The following is a 13,413-nucleotide window of genomic DNA, read 5'->3' on the forward strand; positions in this document are numbered from 1 at the left end:
GAAGGACGCTTATTCCAGACTGTGGACAGAAACTGGAGAGAGATCATGAAACATTGCGTTAAAGACCCGAAGGTAAATGGATGCTTCATGGTGGACTGATACAAGAAAGCACGGTCATCTTGCATCCAGGATTGATGTTTTCCAAGAGTCCGTGTCCTGATGCTTCCATCACAAGGATCCCGGGTTATGGGGCTCCGCACTGCCTGGACTCCAGCCTCCCGCATCTTCTATTTTCTATCCAAATAGGTTCTAATTTTTCTTTTAATATAAACTATTGGCACAATAGTCAATGAATGTGACCTTTTTTCAGTCTCTATAACTATATAATGGAATCTTACTTATGGGCTATCTACTTTGTTTTAGGTCTTAAGCGCCACTTCTCTGACCGGACTTCTGGAGAAACTTCAGGACAGCAATGTGCTTCTGGATAAAATCATGAAAGGGCTGAATGCCTATCTGGAGAAGAAGAGGCTTTTTTCCCACGGTATAGTCCTTTCACTTGTTGCAATGATTGTATATATTCCTTAAATATTTTTTTTTCTTATTTAAACGCATTGAAATCATTTTTGTAATTGGATTTCATTAATAATTTTGCACTGTTTGCCTTCTATTGGCTCTGTGTTGCGCTGGCTATTGGACTTATTTTTAATCTGTCTTTTTTCAGCTCCTCTTAGCCGATTTATGACCACAGATCACATCAAAGCTGAATGTGCAGGAAACAAAAAGCCTAACGGTGCAACATTTTTAATGAAACTGAATTGTCGCAAATACTCGCAATTAAATGGGTATTCCCATCTCCAAGATCCTATCCCAATATGTAGTAGGCGTAGTAATAATAATAATATTAGCAAATACCTCCAATTAGAAGTGTAGTATAGTTCTTCTGATTCACTATGTCGCTTTCCCCATGTGCAAGGCATTGCAGTAGCTTCGGTATCCATGGTTACGACCACTCATATAGTGACAGTTATTTGCTAGTGGTCGTAACCTAAGCTACTGCAATGCCCTGCACATGGGGTAAGCAACAAAACAAATCAGAAGAACTATACTAAACTTCTAATTGGAGGTATTTGCTAATATTATTATTATTACGCATACTACATATTGGGGTAGAATCCTGGAGATGGGAATACACATTTCAGTTAAATAAAAAAAAGTTCCCAAAGCTGGATAGCCCCTTTAAGCTAACCATACGCATGACATATGAGATACCCGTGGTCTGAATGGTTATTTGGCTATTTCTCCTGACTCCCACCTATTCTGCTGAACAGTCATGTGGTTTTAATGGGGAGAGAGGAGAAAGTCGGTACTGGACACCTCCGGCAGCGGGTTATCTCCCCTGAGAACCAAAAGACCGGGTATTGAAATCCCATCTGCCCGATCCTTCTGGCCCTGACATCCTCTATCGGGGGAGAGTCAGGAGACCCCCATACACATCAGTGGGTAGGCCGGTCCTGCTGCAATCGTCAGGTTTAAACTATTTTAATCCAATGTGTATGGGGACTGAATCTTTACTTTAAAGCTTTGCTTTTCTATTTTCTCACATAGACACTAATACAAATGGCGCCTGACCCAATACTTTAATGACATCTTTATCATATTGTGCATTTTCGCTTTAGCTTTTTCTTCCTGTACAACAATGAAATGCTAGAAATTCTCTCTGAGACTAAAGATCCTCTGCGGGTCCAACCACATCTAAAGAAGGGCTTTGAAGGCATAGCAAAGCTGGAGCTCCTTCCTAACCTGGACATCAAAGCCATGTACAGCACCGAGGGGGAACGCGTAGAGCTCATCCAGACCATCTCCACCTCCGAGGCTCGGGGGGCCGTGGAGAAGTGGCTCATCCAAGGGGAAGATGTCATGTTAAGGAGCGTGCATGATGTTATTGCTCGGTCACGAATGGTACGGATCTACCTACAGACCAAAAGCATTAATTGGAACTAATCTAGTCTATATATATAATCGTCTTATCCCGTCTGTCTGTCTGTCTGTGTGTCTGTCTGTCCAGGAAATCCCGCGTCGCTCATTGGTCCGGCAGCGGCCAATCAGCGCCGGGGGATTTCTAAAAAAAGATGGCGGCCGTTAGCGGCTCATCTGCGGGACGGAGCTGAGCGGCGATGCAGCCAGGAGATGACTGGCGCAAGGCGCTCATCTCCCGGCCGGCAACAGCAGAAGGAACCCGACCGACGGACCCATCTGCGGGATGGAGATGCAGCCGGAAGATGAGCGCCGCGAGGCGCTCATCTCCCGGCCGGTAGCAGCGGAAGGACCGCCGGCGTCGCTGACCTCCATGCGGAAGGGAGGACCGGGGAGCGGCGCTGCGGGTCGGGATACTTCTGCTGTGAGCGCCCGCTATGTCCCGGGTTCTCGCAGCGGAAGTAGCCGCACAGGCAGCGCCGCTCCCCGGTCCTCACCAAGACGATTCGATGATTGATCGCGGTCTTCGGACCCGACCAATCACTGATCTTAGCGCAAAACTTAAACACCGCTGTGCTGATTGGTCGCCGACGCTGCCCGCGACCAATCACCGATCTTGGCTCCACATTTAAACACCGCTGTGGTGATTGGTCGCGGCCGATATTTAAATTTGGCGCCAAAATCGGTGATTGGTCGCGGCCGATATTTCAATTTGGCGCCCAAATCGGTGATTGGTCGCGGTCAGCGTCCCCGACCAATCAGCACAATAGTGTTTAACTTTGGCGCCAAGATCAGTCATTGGTCGCGGGCCAAGACAGCGACCAATCACCGATTTGTGCGGCACTTTTAAATAGCGTCCGTGACCAATTGGATGTCAGCGCCGCTCCCCGGTCCTCCCTTCACACCCTAGCCGCATGGATGTCAGCGCCGCTCCCCGGTCCTCCCTTCACACCCTAGCCGCATGGATGTCAGCGCCGCTCCCCGGTCCTCCCTTCACACCCTAGCCGCATGGATGTCAGCGGCGCTGCCTGTGCGGATACTTCCGCTCCGAGAACCCGGGACATGAGCGGGCGCTCGCAGCAGAAGTATCTGGACTCGCAGCGCCGCTCCCCGGTCCTCCCTTAACACCCTAGCCGCTGATGTCCCCACTGTATCCGCATGGTCTTACAAAGGTCCGGACATTTGTGTTAAAAATCGCTGATTGGTCGCTGGCGCTGCCCGCGACCAATCACCGATTTGGGCGCCAAATTTAAATATCAGCCGCGACCAATCAGCACAGCGGTGTTTAAATGTGGAGCCAAGATCGGTGATTGGTCGCTGGCGCTGCCCGCGACCAATCACCGATTTGGGCGCCAAATTTAAATATCGGCCGCGACCAATCACCGATCTTGGCTCCACATTTAAACACCGCTGTGCTGATTGGTCGCGGCTGATATTTAAATTTGGCGCCCAAATCGGTGATTGGTCGCGGGCAGCGCCAGCGACCAATCAGCGATTTTTAACACAAATGTCCGGACCTTTGTAACACCATGCGGATACTGTGGGGACATCAGCGGCTAGGGTGTGAAGGGAGGACCAGGGAGCGGCGCTGCGGGTCGTGATACTTCTGCTCCGAACGCCCGCTCATGTCCCGGGTTCTCGGAGCGGAAGTATCCGCACAGGCAGCGCCGCTGACATCCATGCGGCTAGGGTGTGAAGGGAGGAACGGGGAGCGGCGCTGACATCCAATTGGTCGCGGACGCTATTTAAAAGTGCCGCACAAATCGGTGATTGGTCGCGGTCTTGGCCCACAACCAATCACGGATCTTGCCGCAAAAGTTAAACACTACGGTGCTGATTGGTCGCGGACGCTGACAGCGACCAATCACCGATTTTGGCGCCACATTCAAATATCGGCCGCGACCAATCACCGATCTTGGCTCCACATTTAAACACCGCTGTGCGGATTGGTCGCGGACGCTATTTAAATGTGGCACCAAAATCGGTGATTGGTCGCGCCCAGCGTCGGCGACCAATCAGCACAGCGGTGTTTAAATGTGGAGCCAAGATCGGTGATTGGTCGCGGCCGATATTTGAATGTGGCGCCCAAATCGGTGATTGGTCGCTGTCAGCATCCGCGACCAATTAGCACCGTAGTGTTTAACTTTGGCCGCAAGATCAGTGGTTGGTTGCGGGCCAAGTCGGCGATCAATCACCGATTTGTGCGGCACATTTAAATAGCGGCCGCGACCAATTGGATGTCAGCGCCGCTCCCCGGTGCTCCCTTCACGCCCTAGCCGCATGGATGTCAGCGCCGCTGCCTGTGCGGATACTTCCGCTCCGAGAACCCGGGACATGAGCGGGCGCTCGCAGCAGAAGTATCCCGACCCGCAGCGCCGCTCCCCGGTCCTCCCTTCACACCCTAGCCGCTGATGTCCCCACAGTATCCGCATGGTGTTACAAAGGTCCGGACATTTGTGTTAAAAATCGCTGATTGGTCGCTGACGCTGCCGCCGACCAATCACCGATTTAGGCGCCAAATTTAAATATCGGCCGCGACCAATCACCGATCTTGGCTCAACATTTAAACACCGCTGTACTGATTGGTCGCGGACGCTATTTAAATGTGCCGCCAAAATTGGTGATTGGTCGCGCACAGCGTCGGCGACCAATCAGCACAGCGGTGTTTGAATTTGCCGCCAAGATCGGTGATTGGTCGCGGCCAGCGCCAGCGACCAATCAGCGATTTTTAACACAGATGTCCTGACCTTTGTAACACCATGCGGATACTGTGGGGACATCAGTGGCTAGGGTGTGAAGGGAGGACCGGGGAGCGGCGCTGCGAGTCCGGATACTTCTGCTGCGAGCGCCCACTCATGTCCCGGGTTCTTGCAGCGGAACTATCCGCACAGGCAGCGGCGCTGACATCCATGCGGCTAGGGTGTGAAGGGAGGACCGGGGAGCGGCGCTGACATCCAATTGGTCGCGGCCGCTATTTAAATTTAAATGTGGCGCCAAAATCGGTGATTGGTCGCGCCCAGCGTCGGCGACCAATCAGCACAGCGGTGTTTAAATGTGGAGCCAAGATCGGTGATTGGTCGCGGCCGATATTTAAAATTGGCGCCCAAATCGGTGATTGGTCGCGGGCAGCACCAGCGACCAATCAGCGATTTTGAACACAAATGTCCGGACCTTTGTAACACCCTGCGGATACTGTGGGGACATCAGCGGCTAGGGTGTGAAGGGGGGACCGGGGAGCGGCGCTGCGGGTCGGGATACTTCTGCTCCGAGCGCCCGCTCATGTCCCGGGTTCTCGCAGCGGAAGTAGCCGCACAGGCAGGGGCGCTCCCCTGTCCTCTCTAATACGATTCCGCTCCCCGCTCCTCACCAATACGATTCGCTGATTGGTCGCGCTCTCCACACCCGACCAATCAGTGATCTTGGCGCTAAAGTTAAACACCGCTCTGCTGATTGTTCGCGTCCGCTGCCCGCAACCAATCACCGATTTGGGCGCCACACTTAAATAGCGGCCGCGACCATTCACCGATCTTGCCGCCACATTTAAACACTGCTGTGCTGATTGGACGCGGACGCCGGACGCGTCCAATCAACGAGATTGGCGCCAAATTTAAGCAACGCTCTGCTGATTGATCGCGGTCGCTGGCCGAGATCAATCAGCAGTATTGGCGCCAAATTTAAACCTCACTCTGCTGATTGGTCGCAACCACCGGCCGCGACCAATCTGCGTTTTTGGTGCCAAATTTAAACAACGCTCTGCTGATTGGTCACGGTCGCCGGCCGAGACCAATCAGCAGCATTGGGGCCAAATGTAAACCCCGCTGTGCTGATTGGTCGCGGTCGCCGGCAAAGACCCATCAGCATTATTGGTGCCAAATTTAAACCCTGCTCTACTGATTGGTCGCAGCCGCCAGCCGCGACTAATCAGCGATTTTGGTGCCAAATTTAAACACCGCACTGCTGATTGGTCGCGGCCGCCAGCCGCGACCAATCAGCGAGATTGGCGCCAAATTTAAACAACGCTCTGCTGATTGGTCGCTGTCGCCGGCCTCGACCAATCAGCGATTTTGGCACCAAATTTAAAGAATGCTCTGCTGTTTGGTCACGGCCGGCGACCAATCTGTGATTTTGGCGCCGAATTTAAACCCCACTCTGCATCGCTCTGCTGATTGGTCGCGGTCGGCGGCCATGACCAGTCAGCAGTATTGGCGCCAAATTTAAACACCGCTCGGCTGATTGGTCGCGACTAATCAGCGATTTTGGTGCCAAATTTAAACACGCTCTCCAGTCCTCACTAACACGGTTCGCTGATTGGTCGCGGCCGCCGCCCGCGACCAATCATCGATATTGCCGCCAAATTTAAACACCGCTTTGCTGATTGGTCGCGGTTGCCGAACGCGACCAATCAGCGATTTTGGCGCCAAATTTAAACACAGCTCTGCTGATTGCACCCGGTCGGCCGCATACCTATTCTAGAATACCCGGTGCATTAGAATCGGGCCACCATCTAGTTCTTTTATATTTGTATAAGATTATTTGGCGGCAGTGAATGATTTGTGGATGATGTATCTCTTGCAATAGAGCCAGGTAGCAGATCTTCTACCTGCAATCGGTAGAAATGAATTTGCTAGATAATACTAGTAAGGTTGTCCCTCTCTTAAATGCTTCTGTCAACGTAATTTAACTTTCTTTTTTAAAAGGCATACCCTGCGACTGCAAGAAAAGACTGGGTGAGGGAATGGCCGGGCAGGTCGTGCTCTGTGTGTCTCATGTTCTGGACAAGTGAAGTGCATGAAGCTATCGGCAGTGGCCCGGAGGTACGGCATAAGCTCCTTTACTGATCAAGGTTGCTTCACTATAAACAGTCATGGCCGGAAGTGTTGGCACCCTTGAAGTTGTTCCAGAAAATGAAGTATTTTTCCATAAAAAATTGCATGTGTATTTTCTGTTATACACATGTTTATTTCCTTTGTATGTATTGGAACAACACAAAAAAAGGCAAATTGGATATAATTTCACACAAAACCCCATAAATGGGTCGGACAAAATTGTTGGCATCTTTCCAAAATTGTGGGTAAACAATTTTGTTTCAAGCATGTGATGCTCGTTCAAACTCACCTGTGGCAAGTAAAAGGTGCGGGCAATATGAAAATCACACCTGAAACCTGATACAAAGGGGAAAAGTTGACTCAGTCTTTGCGTTGTTACGTGCCACACTAAGCAGGGAGAACAGAAAGAGGAGAAGAGAACTGTCTGAGGACTTGAGAACCAAAATTGTTGACTAATATCTTCTTTTTGTGTTGTTCCAATATACACAAATGAAATAAACATGTGAACAACAAAACGTGTAATTGTAATAATTTTCTGGGAGAAATACATATATATACATTCATAGACAGACTTCATGAGTTCTCCTGCTAATAGACTGTCATACCCAGAGACGCAGCTTATAGGAGTTTCCAGGGGGGGATATACCATTGGTGCAACAGAGGTAAGGGGACCCACATTCACATCCAAAGATGCAAGCAGCTTATTTCACAGTACGTTATTAGACTGCAAAGAGCCCATGTAGTGTTCTTGCCCAGGGGTCTTCTCCTGGGGGTTGCAGTTGTACAGCGGCTCAATATCTTGAAGGTACCCAAAAGGCTCCATAGTATTGTTGGGATTTTGCATTGATTCATGCATCTTGTCTAGAGATGCGCAACTAAATTTGCAGGACCTTGGTCTAAGAGAGCAGGTTAGTAGTCTGTGGCTGTTGGATGGGAGCCTTGCTAACCGCCTCTTACATGCCGGCATCCCTGGCTCCTCTTTTGATTAGCCGGCCAGGCGTGATGTCATTTGTGCCTCACACCACAACTATGACATCGACATCAAAAGAGGAGCCGGAGATGCCGGTTCACGGGGCTCCGGTCCTGCGGCCGTGGAATACTGACCGGACTGTTGGACCAGAGTCCTGCAAATCCATTCGCTCATCTCTACTCTCGTCATATCTACCAATAAGGGAAGACATTGTATGGGATTTCCCATAATACCAGCATAAAATGAATCCATCTGCATTGAGTTTTCCATGCTGTTTGTAGCAGGGTTTTATAGAGGTACATCTGGGTATTTGGAGCAATTTGCGAGGAGGCAAATTGTCCCAGCAGACTCGCAGCACATTGGGGGCTCTCGTCACCATAGAGGGGCACGCTCGTGACGTGGTCAGGGAAATGATCGAAACAGGTTTGTGCAAACATCATGGCTGGCAGCAAACTTTCCAATACCATGTTCTATTTATTATACACTACATGGAGAAAGGTATTGTGCCCCCTCCACATTACACCTACAGGGGCTTTTATGGCCTCCTATTCTAATCCATGTCCAGGATGTTAATATGGAGTCCGTCCCTCTACAGATATCACAGCTCAGTATGCCGAGCACCTTCATACATTTCACCATATTCCTATGTTCTTTCCATATCTATGTTATATTCCCCCCTCTTTTCTTTGAGTTTTCATAGGACACAATTGATCTTGTCACAGTAAAGCAATCTTGGGGTGTACTTACAATGACGTCTATGGGGCAGTAGTCATTTCTGCATATTGAGATGGTGGTCACTATATAGGAATGTTTTGGCATCTGTAGGTGTCGGCGTCCCCTGTATATGACTCATTGCCACAATTGATCTTCTTTATAGTCAGTGGTTTGGATGGCCTAGGTGCGGTTTGTAATATTTTCTATTAATGGTGTGTGTGCCCTCCTCTGTGCAGTGTCGTTCTATAACCATGGATGGACTAATAAAGGGGTTTTATGTCAATTCCTTTAATGACCTTTTGTTCGGTTTCTTTGTAGGTATTATGTCATTCTCCGAGTGGTCAGCCATTCTAAGCCTGAGCAGACATATGGCAATGTAATTGATGTGTGCCTGACATTGTTCTTCCCTATGTTGCGGTGACATATTTATGCTGCCATTCTCCAGTATTTGTTCTAATTAATCATCCTAAAGGTGTTTAGTGGGGTTGAGGTTGAGAACGTGTGGGAAACAGTTCTGCTCTTCTATTCCCTTAGGGTTGGAAGCTACAATTGTTTAAAATGTCTTGTGCTGAAGCATTAAGATATCTTTTCACTGGAACTAAGGGGCCTAGACCACCCCCTAAAAACAAGGCCATACCCCCACCACCAAACTGCCCAGCGGGCACAATGCAGTTAATAGGGTAACGTTCTCCTGGCATTCACCAAATCCAGACTCGTCCATCAGATGCCAGATAGAGAAGTGTGATCCGTCACTGCACAGAACAGGTCTCCTCCAGAGTCCTGTGGTGGCGGCTTCACACCACTCCATCCGACGCTCGGCATCGTGCTTGGTGATGTAAGGCTGCATGCAGCTGCTCGGCCATAAAGCTCCAGGCGGGGGCGCAGTGTTTGTGGTGATGTTGTTACCAAAGTAGATCTGGACTCTGCAGTTATGGAGTCAGGAGAGCGTTCTGCCCTCTGCTCCTCAGCACTCAGTGACCCCGCTCTGTAATGTTCTGGGGTCTCCTGAGTTGCTGCAGTTCCTTCCACTCCTTAATAATATCACTCACATGTGATGGGGGAAGATTTAGGAGGGAAGAAATGTAATATCCAGACTTGTTACCCCGGTGGCTCCTATTACAGGACCGCGCTGGTATCAGAGAGCTCTGCACCACCAGCCGTTCTGTCATATGTTAGTAACAGCACACAGCATGGGAGGGCGGATGTTATACACCGGGGGGCGTGGGGATTGATGTTATACACTGGTGGGGGGCGAGAGTCTTAATGTTATACAAGGCCGAGGGGCCAGATGTTATACCCTAGGGGTACGAGGGGCTAGATGTTATACTGTCCGAGGGCTGGATGTTATACACTGAGGAGCAAGGGGACGGATATTATATACCGGGGTGAGGGGACGGATATTATACACCGGGGGGCGTGGGGACGGATATTATACACCAGGGGCGAGGGAACGGATATTATACACCAGGTGCGAGGGGACGGATATTATACACCAGGGGTGAGGGGACGGATATTATACACCAGGTGCGAGGGGACGGATATTATACACCAGGGGTGAGGGGACGGATATTATACACCAGGGGCGAGGGGACGGATATTATACACCGGGGGGCGTGGGGACGGATATTATACACCGGGGGGCGTGGGGACGGATATTATACACCAGGTGCGAGGGGACGGATATTATACACCAGGTGCGAGGGGACGGATATTATACACCAGGGGCGAGGGGACGGATATTATACACCAGGGGCGAGGGGACGGATATTATTCACCAGGGGCGAGGGGACGGATATTATACACCAGGTGCGAGGGGACGGATATTATACACCAGGTGCGAGGGGACGGATATTATACACCAGGGGCGAGGGGACGGATATTATACACCAGGGGCGAGGGGACGGATATTATACACCAGGTGCGAGGGGACGGATATTATTCACCAGGGGTGAGGGGACGGATATTATTCACCAGGGGCGGGGGGACGGATATTATACACTGGGGCGAGGGGACGGATATTATACACCGGGGGGGCGAGAGGCCAGATGTTATACACAAGGGGGAGGGAGCGAGGGGACAGATGTTATACACCGGGGCTGGGGGCCGGATATTATGCAAAGAAGGGCTTGGGGTTGGATGTTATACAGTGGGGTTGAGGGGATGGATTTTATACACTGGCGGGGGGGGGCGAGGGGACGGATATTATACACCGGGGGGGCGAGAGGCCTGATGTTATACACCAGGGGGAGGGAGCGAGGGGACAGATGTTATACACCGGGGCTGGGGGCCGGATGTTATACCCTGGGGGCCAGATGTTATGCAATGGAGCGCTTGGGGTTGGATGTTATACAGTGGGGTTGAGGGGATGGATTTTATATACCGGGGTGAGGGGACGGATATTATACACCGGGGGCGTGGGGATTGATGTTATACACTGGTGGGGGGCGAGAGTCTTAATGTTATACAAGGCCGAGGGGCCAGATGTTATACCCTAGGGGTACGAGGGGCTAGATGTTATACAAGTCCGAGGGCTGGATGTTATACACTGAGGAGCAAGGGGACGGATATTATACACCGGGGGGGCGAGAGGCCGGATGTTATACACCAGGGGGAGGGAGCGAGGGGACAGATGTTATACACCGGGGCTGGGGGCCGGATGTTATACCCTGGGGGCCAGATGTTATGCAATGGAGCGCTTGGGGTTGGATGTTATACAGTGGGGTTGAGGGGATGGATTTTATACACTGGCGGGGGGGGCGAGGGGAGAGATGTTATACTAAACTAGGGGCGAGGGGTGGATGTTATACACCGGGGGAGGCGAGAGGCCGGATTTTATAAACTGGGGGCTGAGAGTCCGGATGTTATACACCGTGGGCAATGGGACTAAATGAAAAAAGCAGAATTCGGTGACTAGGAGTTTTGTCCTATAATGTATGTGCATTTGCCTTCCCTTTAGAAACTCTCCCTTGTGATTCTGCAGTGTCTTAGAGGTTGACTATCTTTTCCTACATTCCTCAGGAGTTTCTCATGAATAGACTTCCGGTGGCTTGCCCAACTCCGCTATTACTGGGAGAATGAGAATGCGAGAGTGCGAATCATCAACTGCAATGTGAAGTCCGCCTATGAGTACCTGGGCAGCTCCCCACGCCTGGTCATCACTCCGCTCACTGACAGATGCTAGCGGACTCTGCTATGATGTGATGGGTTATGCTCAGAAATGTTTTTGACTTTTGTATGATGCATGAAACTTATTAGCAATTATTATTGATATTTCATACCAGTTCTTTCATGTTTCATTGGTAGATCGGTGCTTTTTATCTAAATCTTGGTGGAGCTCCAGAAGGTCCGGCCGGCACAGGAAAAACTGAGACCACCAAAGATTTGGCCAAGGCGCTGGCCGTGCAGTGTGTGGTCTTTAACTGCTCTGATGGTTTGGACTACATAGCAATGTCAAAGGTACATACAATGTTAAGCTGCTCCATTGCAGATAATAAACTGACTCCATCCGATGTTCTGCTGACATCTTTTGATTATATAGTACAGACCAAAAGTTTGGACACACATTCTCATTTAAAGATTTTTCTGTATTTTCATGACTATGAAAATTGTACATTCACACTGAAAGCATCAAAACTATGAATTAACACATGTGGAATTATATACTTAACAAAAAAGTGTGAAACGACTGAAAATATGTCTTATAGTCTAGGTTCTTCAGAGTAGCCACCTTTTGCTTTGATGACTGCTTTGCACACTCTTGGCATTCTCTTGATGAGCTTCAAGAGGTAGTCACCGGAAATGGTTTTCACTTCACAGGTGTGCCCTGTCAGGTTTAATAAGTGGGATTTCTTGCCTTATAAATGGGGTTGGGACCATCAGTTGTGTTGTGCAGAAGTCAGGTGAATACACAGCTGATAGTCCTACTGAATAGACTGTTAGAATTTGTATTATGGCAAGAAAAAAGCAGCTAAGTAAAGAAAAACGAGTGGCCATCATTACATTAAGAAATGAAGGTCAGTCAGTCCGAAAAATTGGGAAAACTTTGAAAGTGTCCCCAAGTACAGTTGCAAAAACCATGAAGCGCTACAAAGTAACTGGGTCACATGAGGACCGCCCCAGTAAAGGAAGACCAAGAGTCACCTCTGCTTCTGAGGATAAGTTTATCCGAGTCACCAGCCTCAGAAATCGCAGGTTAACAGCAGCTCAGATTAGAGACCAGGTCAATGCCACACAGAGTTCTAGCAGCAGACACATCTCTACAACAACAGTTAAGAGGAGACTTTGTGCAGCAGGCCTTCATGGTAAAATAGCTGCTAGGAAACCACTGCTAAGGACAGGCAACAAGCTGTAGAGACTTGTTTGGGCTAAAGAACACAAGGAATGGACACTAGACCAGTGGAAATCTGTGCTTTGGTCTGATGAGTCCAAATTTTAGATCTTTGGTTCCAACCACCGTGTCTTTGTGCGACGCAGATAAGGTGAACGGATGGACTCTACATGCCTGGTTCCCACCGTGAAGCATGGAGGAGGAGGTGTGATGGTGTGGGGGTGCTTTGCTGCTGACACTGTTGTGGATTTATTCAAAATGGAAGGCATACTGAACCAGCATGGCTACCACAGCATCTTGCAGTGGCATGCTATTCCATCTGGTTTGCGTTTAGTTGGACCATCATTTATTTTTTAACAGGACAATGACCCCAAACACACCTCCAGGCTTTGTAAGGGCTATTTGACCAAGAAAGAGAGTGATGGGGTGATACGCCAGATGACCTGGCCTCCACAGTCACCAGACCTGAACTCAATCGAGATGGTTTGGCGTGAGCTGGACCACAGAGTGAAGGCAAAAGGGCCAACAAGTGCTAAGCATCTCTGGGAACTCCTTCAAGATTGTTGGAAGACCATTTCCGGTGACTACCTCTTGAAGCTCATCAAGAGAATGCCAAGAGTGTGCAAAGCAGTCATCAAACCAAATGGTGGCTACTCTGA

At 49.8% G+C, this 13,413-nt stretch overlaps 1 protein-coding gene across 1 annotated transcript; it reads left to right on the plus strand.

Annotated features, from left to right (window-relative positions):
* Positions 1 to 366: 366 nt before the first annotated feature.
* Positions 367 to 12,031, plus strand: LOC141212598 (dynein axonemal heavy chain 12-like). The gene is made up of 4 exons (XM_073664964.1): positions 367 to 484; positions 1,620 to 1,902; positions 6,615 to 6,731; positions 11,446 to 12,031. Exons 2-4 carry the CDS (start codon positions 1,645 to 1,647, stop codon positions 11,503 to 11,505), a joined length of 435 nt encoding a protein of 144 aa, XP_073521065.1. The 5' UTR covers positions 367 to 484; positions 1,620 to 1,644; the 3' UTR covers positions 11,506 to 12,031.
* The last annotated feature ends 1,382 nt before the right edge of the window (positions 12,032 to 13,413 follow it).

Source organism: Phyllobates terribilis, unplaced genomic scaffold (assembly GCF_046119375.1).
Source record: "Phyllobates terribilis strain yellow unplaced genomic scaffold, ASM4611937v1 Scaffold_180__1_contigs__length_3869351, whole genome shotgun sequence".
Taxonomy (NCBI): domain Eukaryota; kingdom Metazoa; phylum Chordata; class Amphibia; order Anura; family Dendrobatidae; genus Phyllobates; species Phyllobates terribilis.

Coding starts and splice junctions, on each gene's coding strand:
- LOC141212598 (XM_073664964.1), top strand. CDS start 1,645: ATGCTAGAAATTCTCTCTGAGACTAAAGATCCTCTGCGGGTCCAACCA. Junction 1,903..6,614: donor TTATTGCTCGGTCACGAATG/GTACGGATCTAC, acceptor CTTTTTTAAAAG/GCATACCCTGCGACTGCAAG. Junction 6,732..11,445: donor CTATCGGCAGTGGCCCGGAG/GTACGGCATAAG, acceptor TACATTCCTCAG/GAGTTTCTCATGAATAGACT.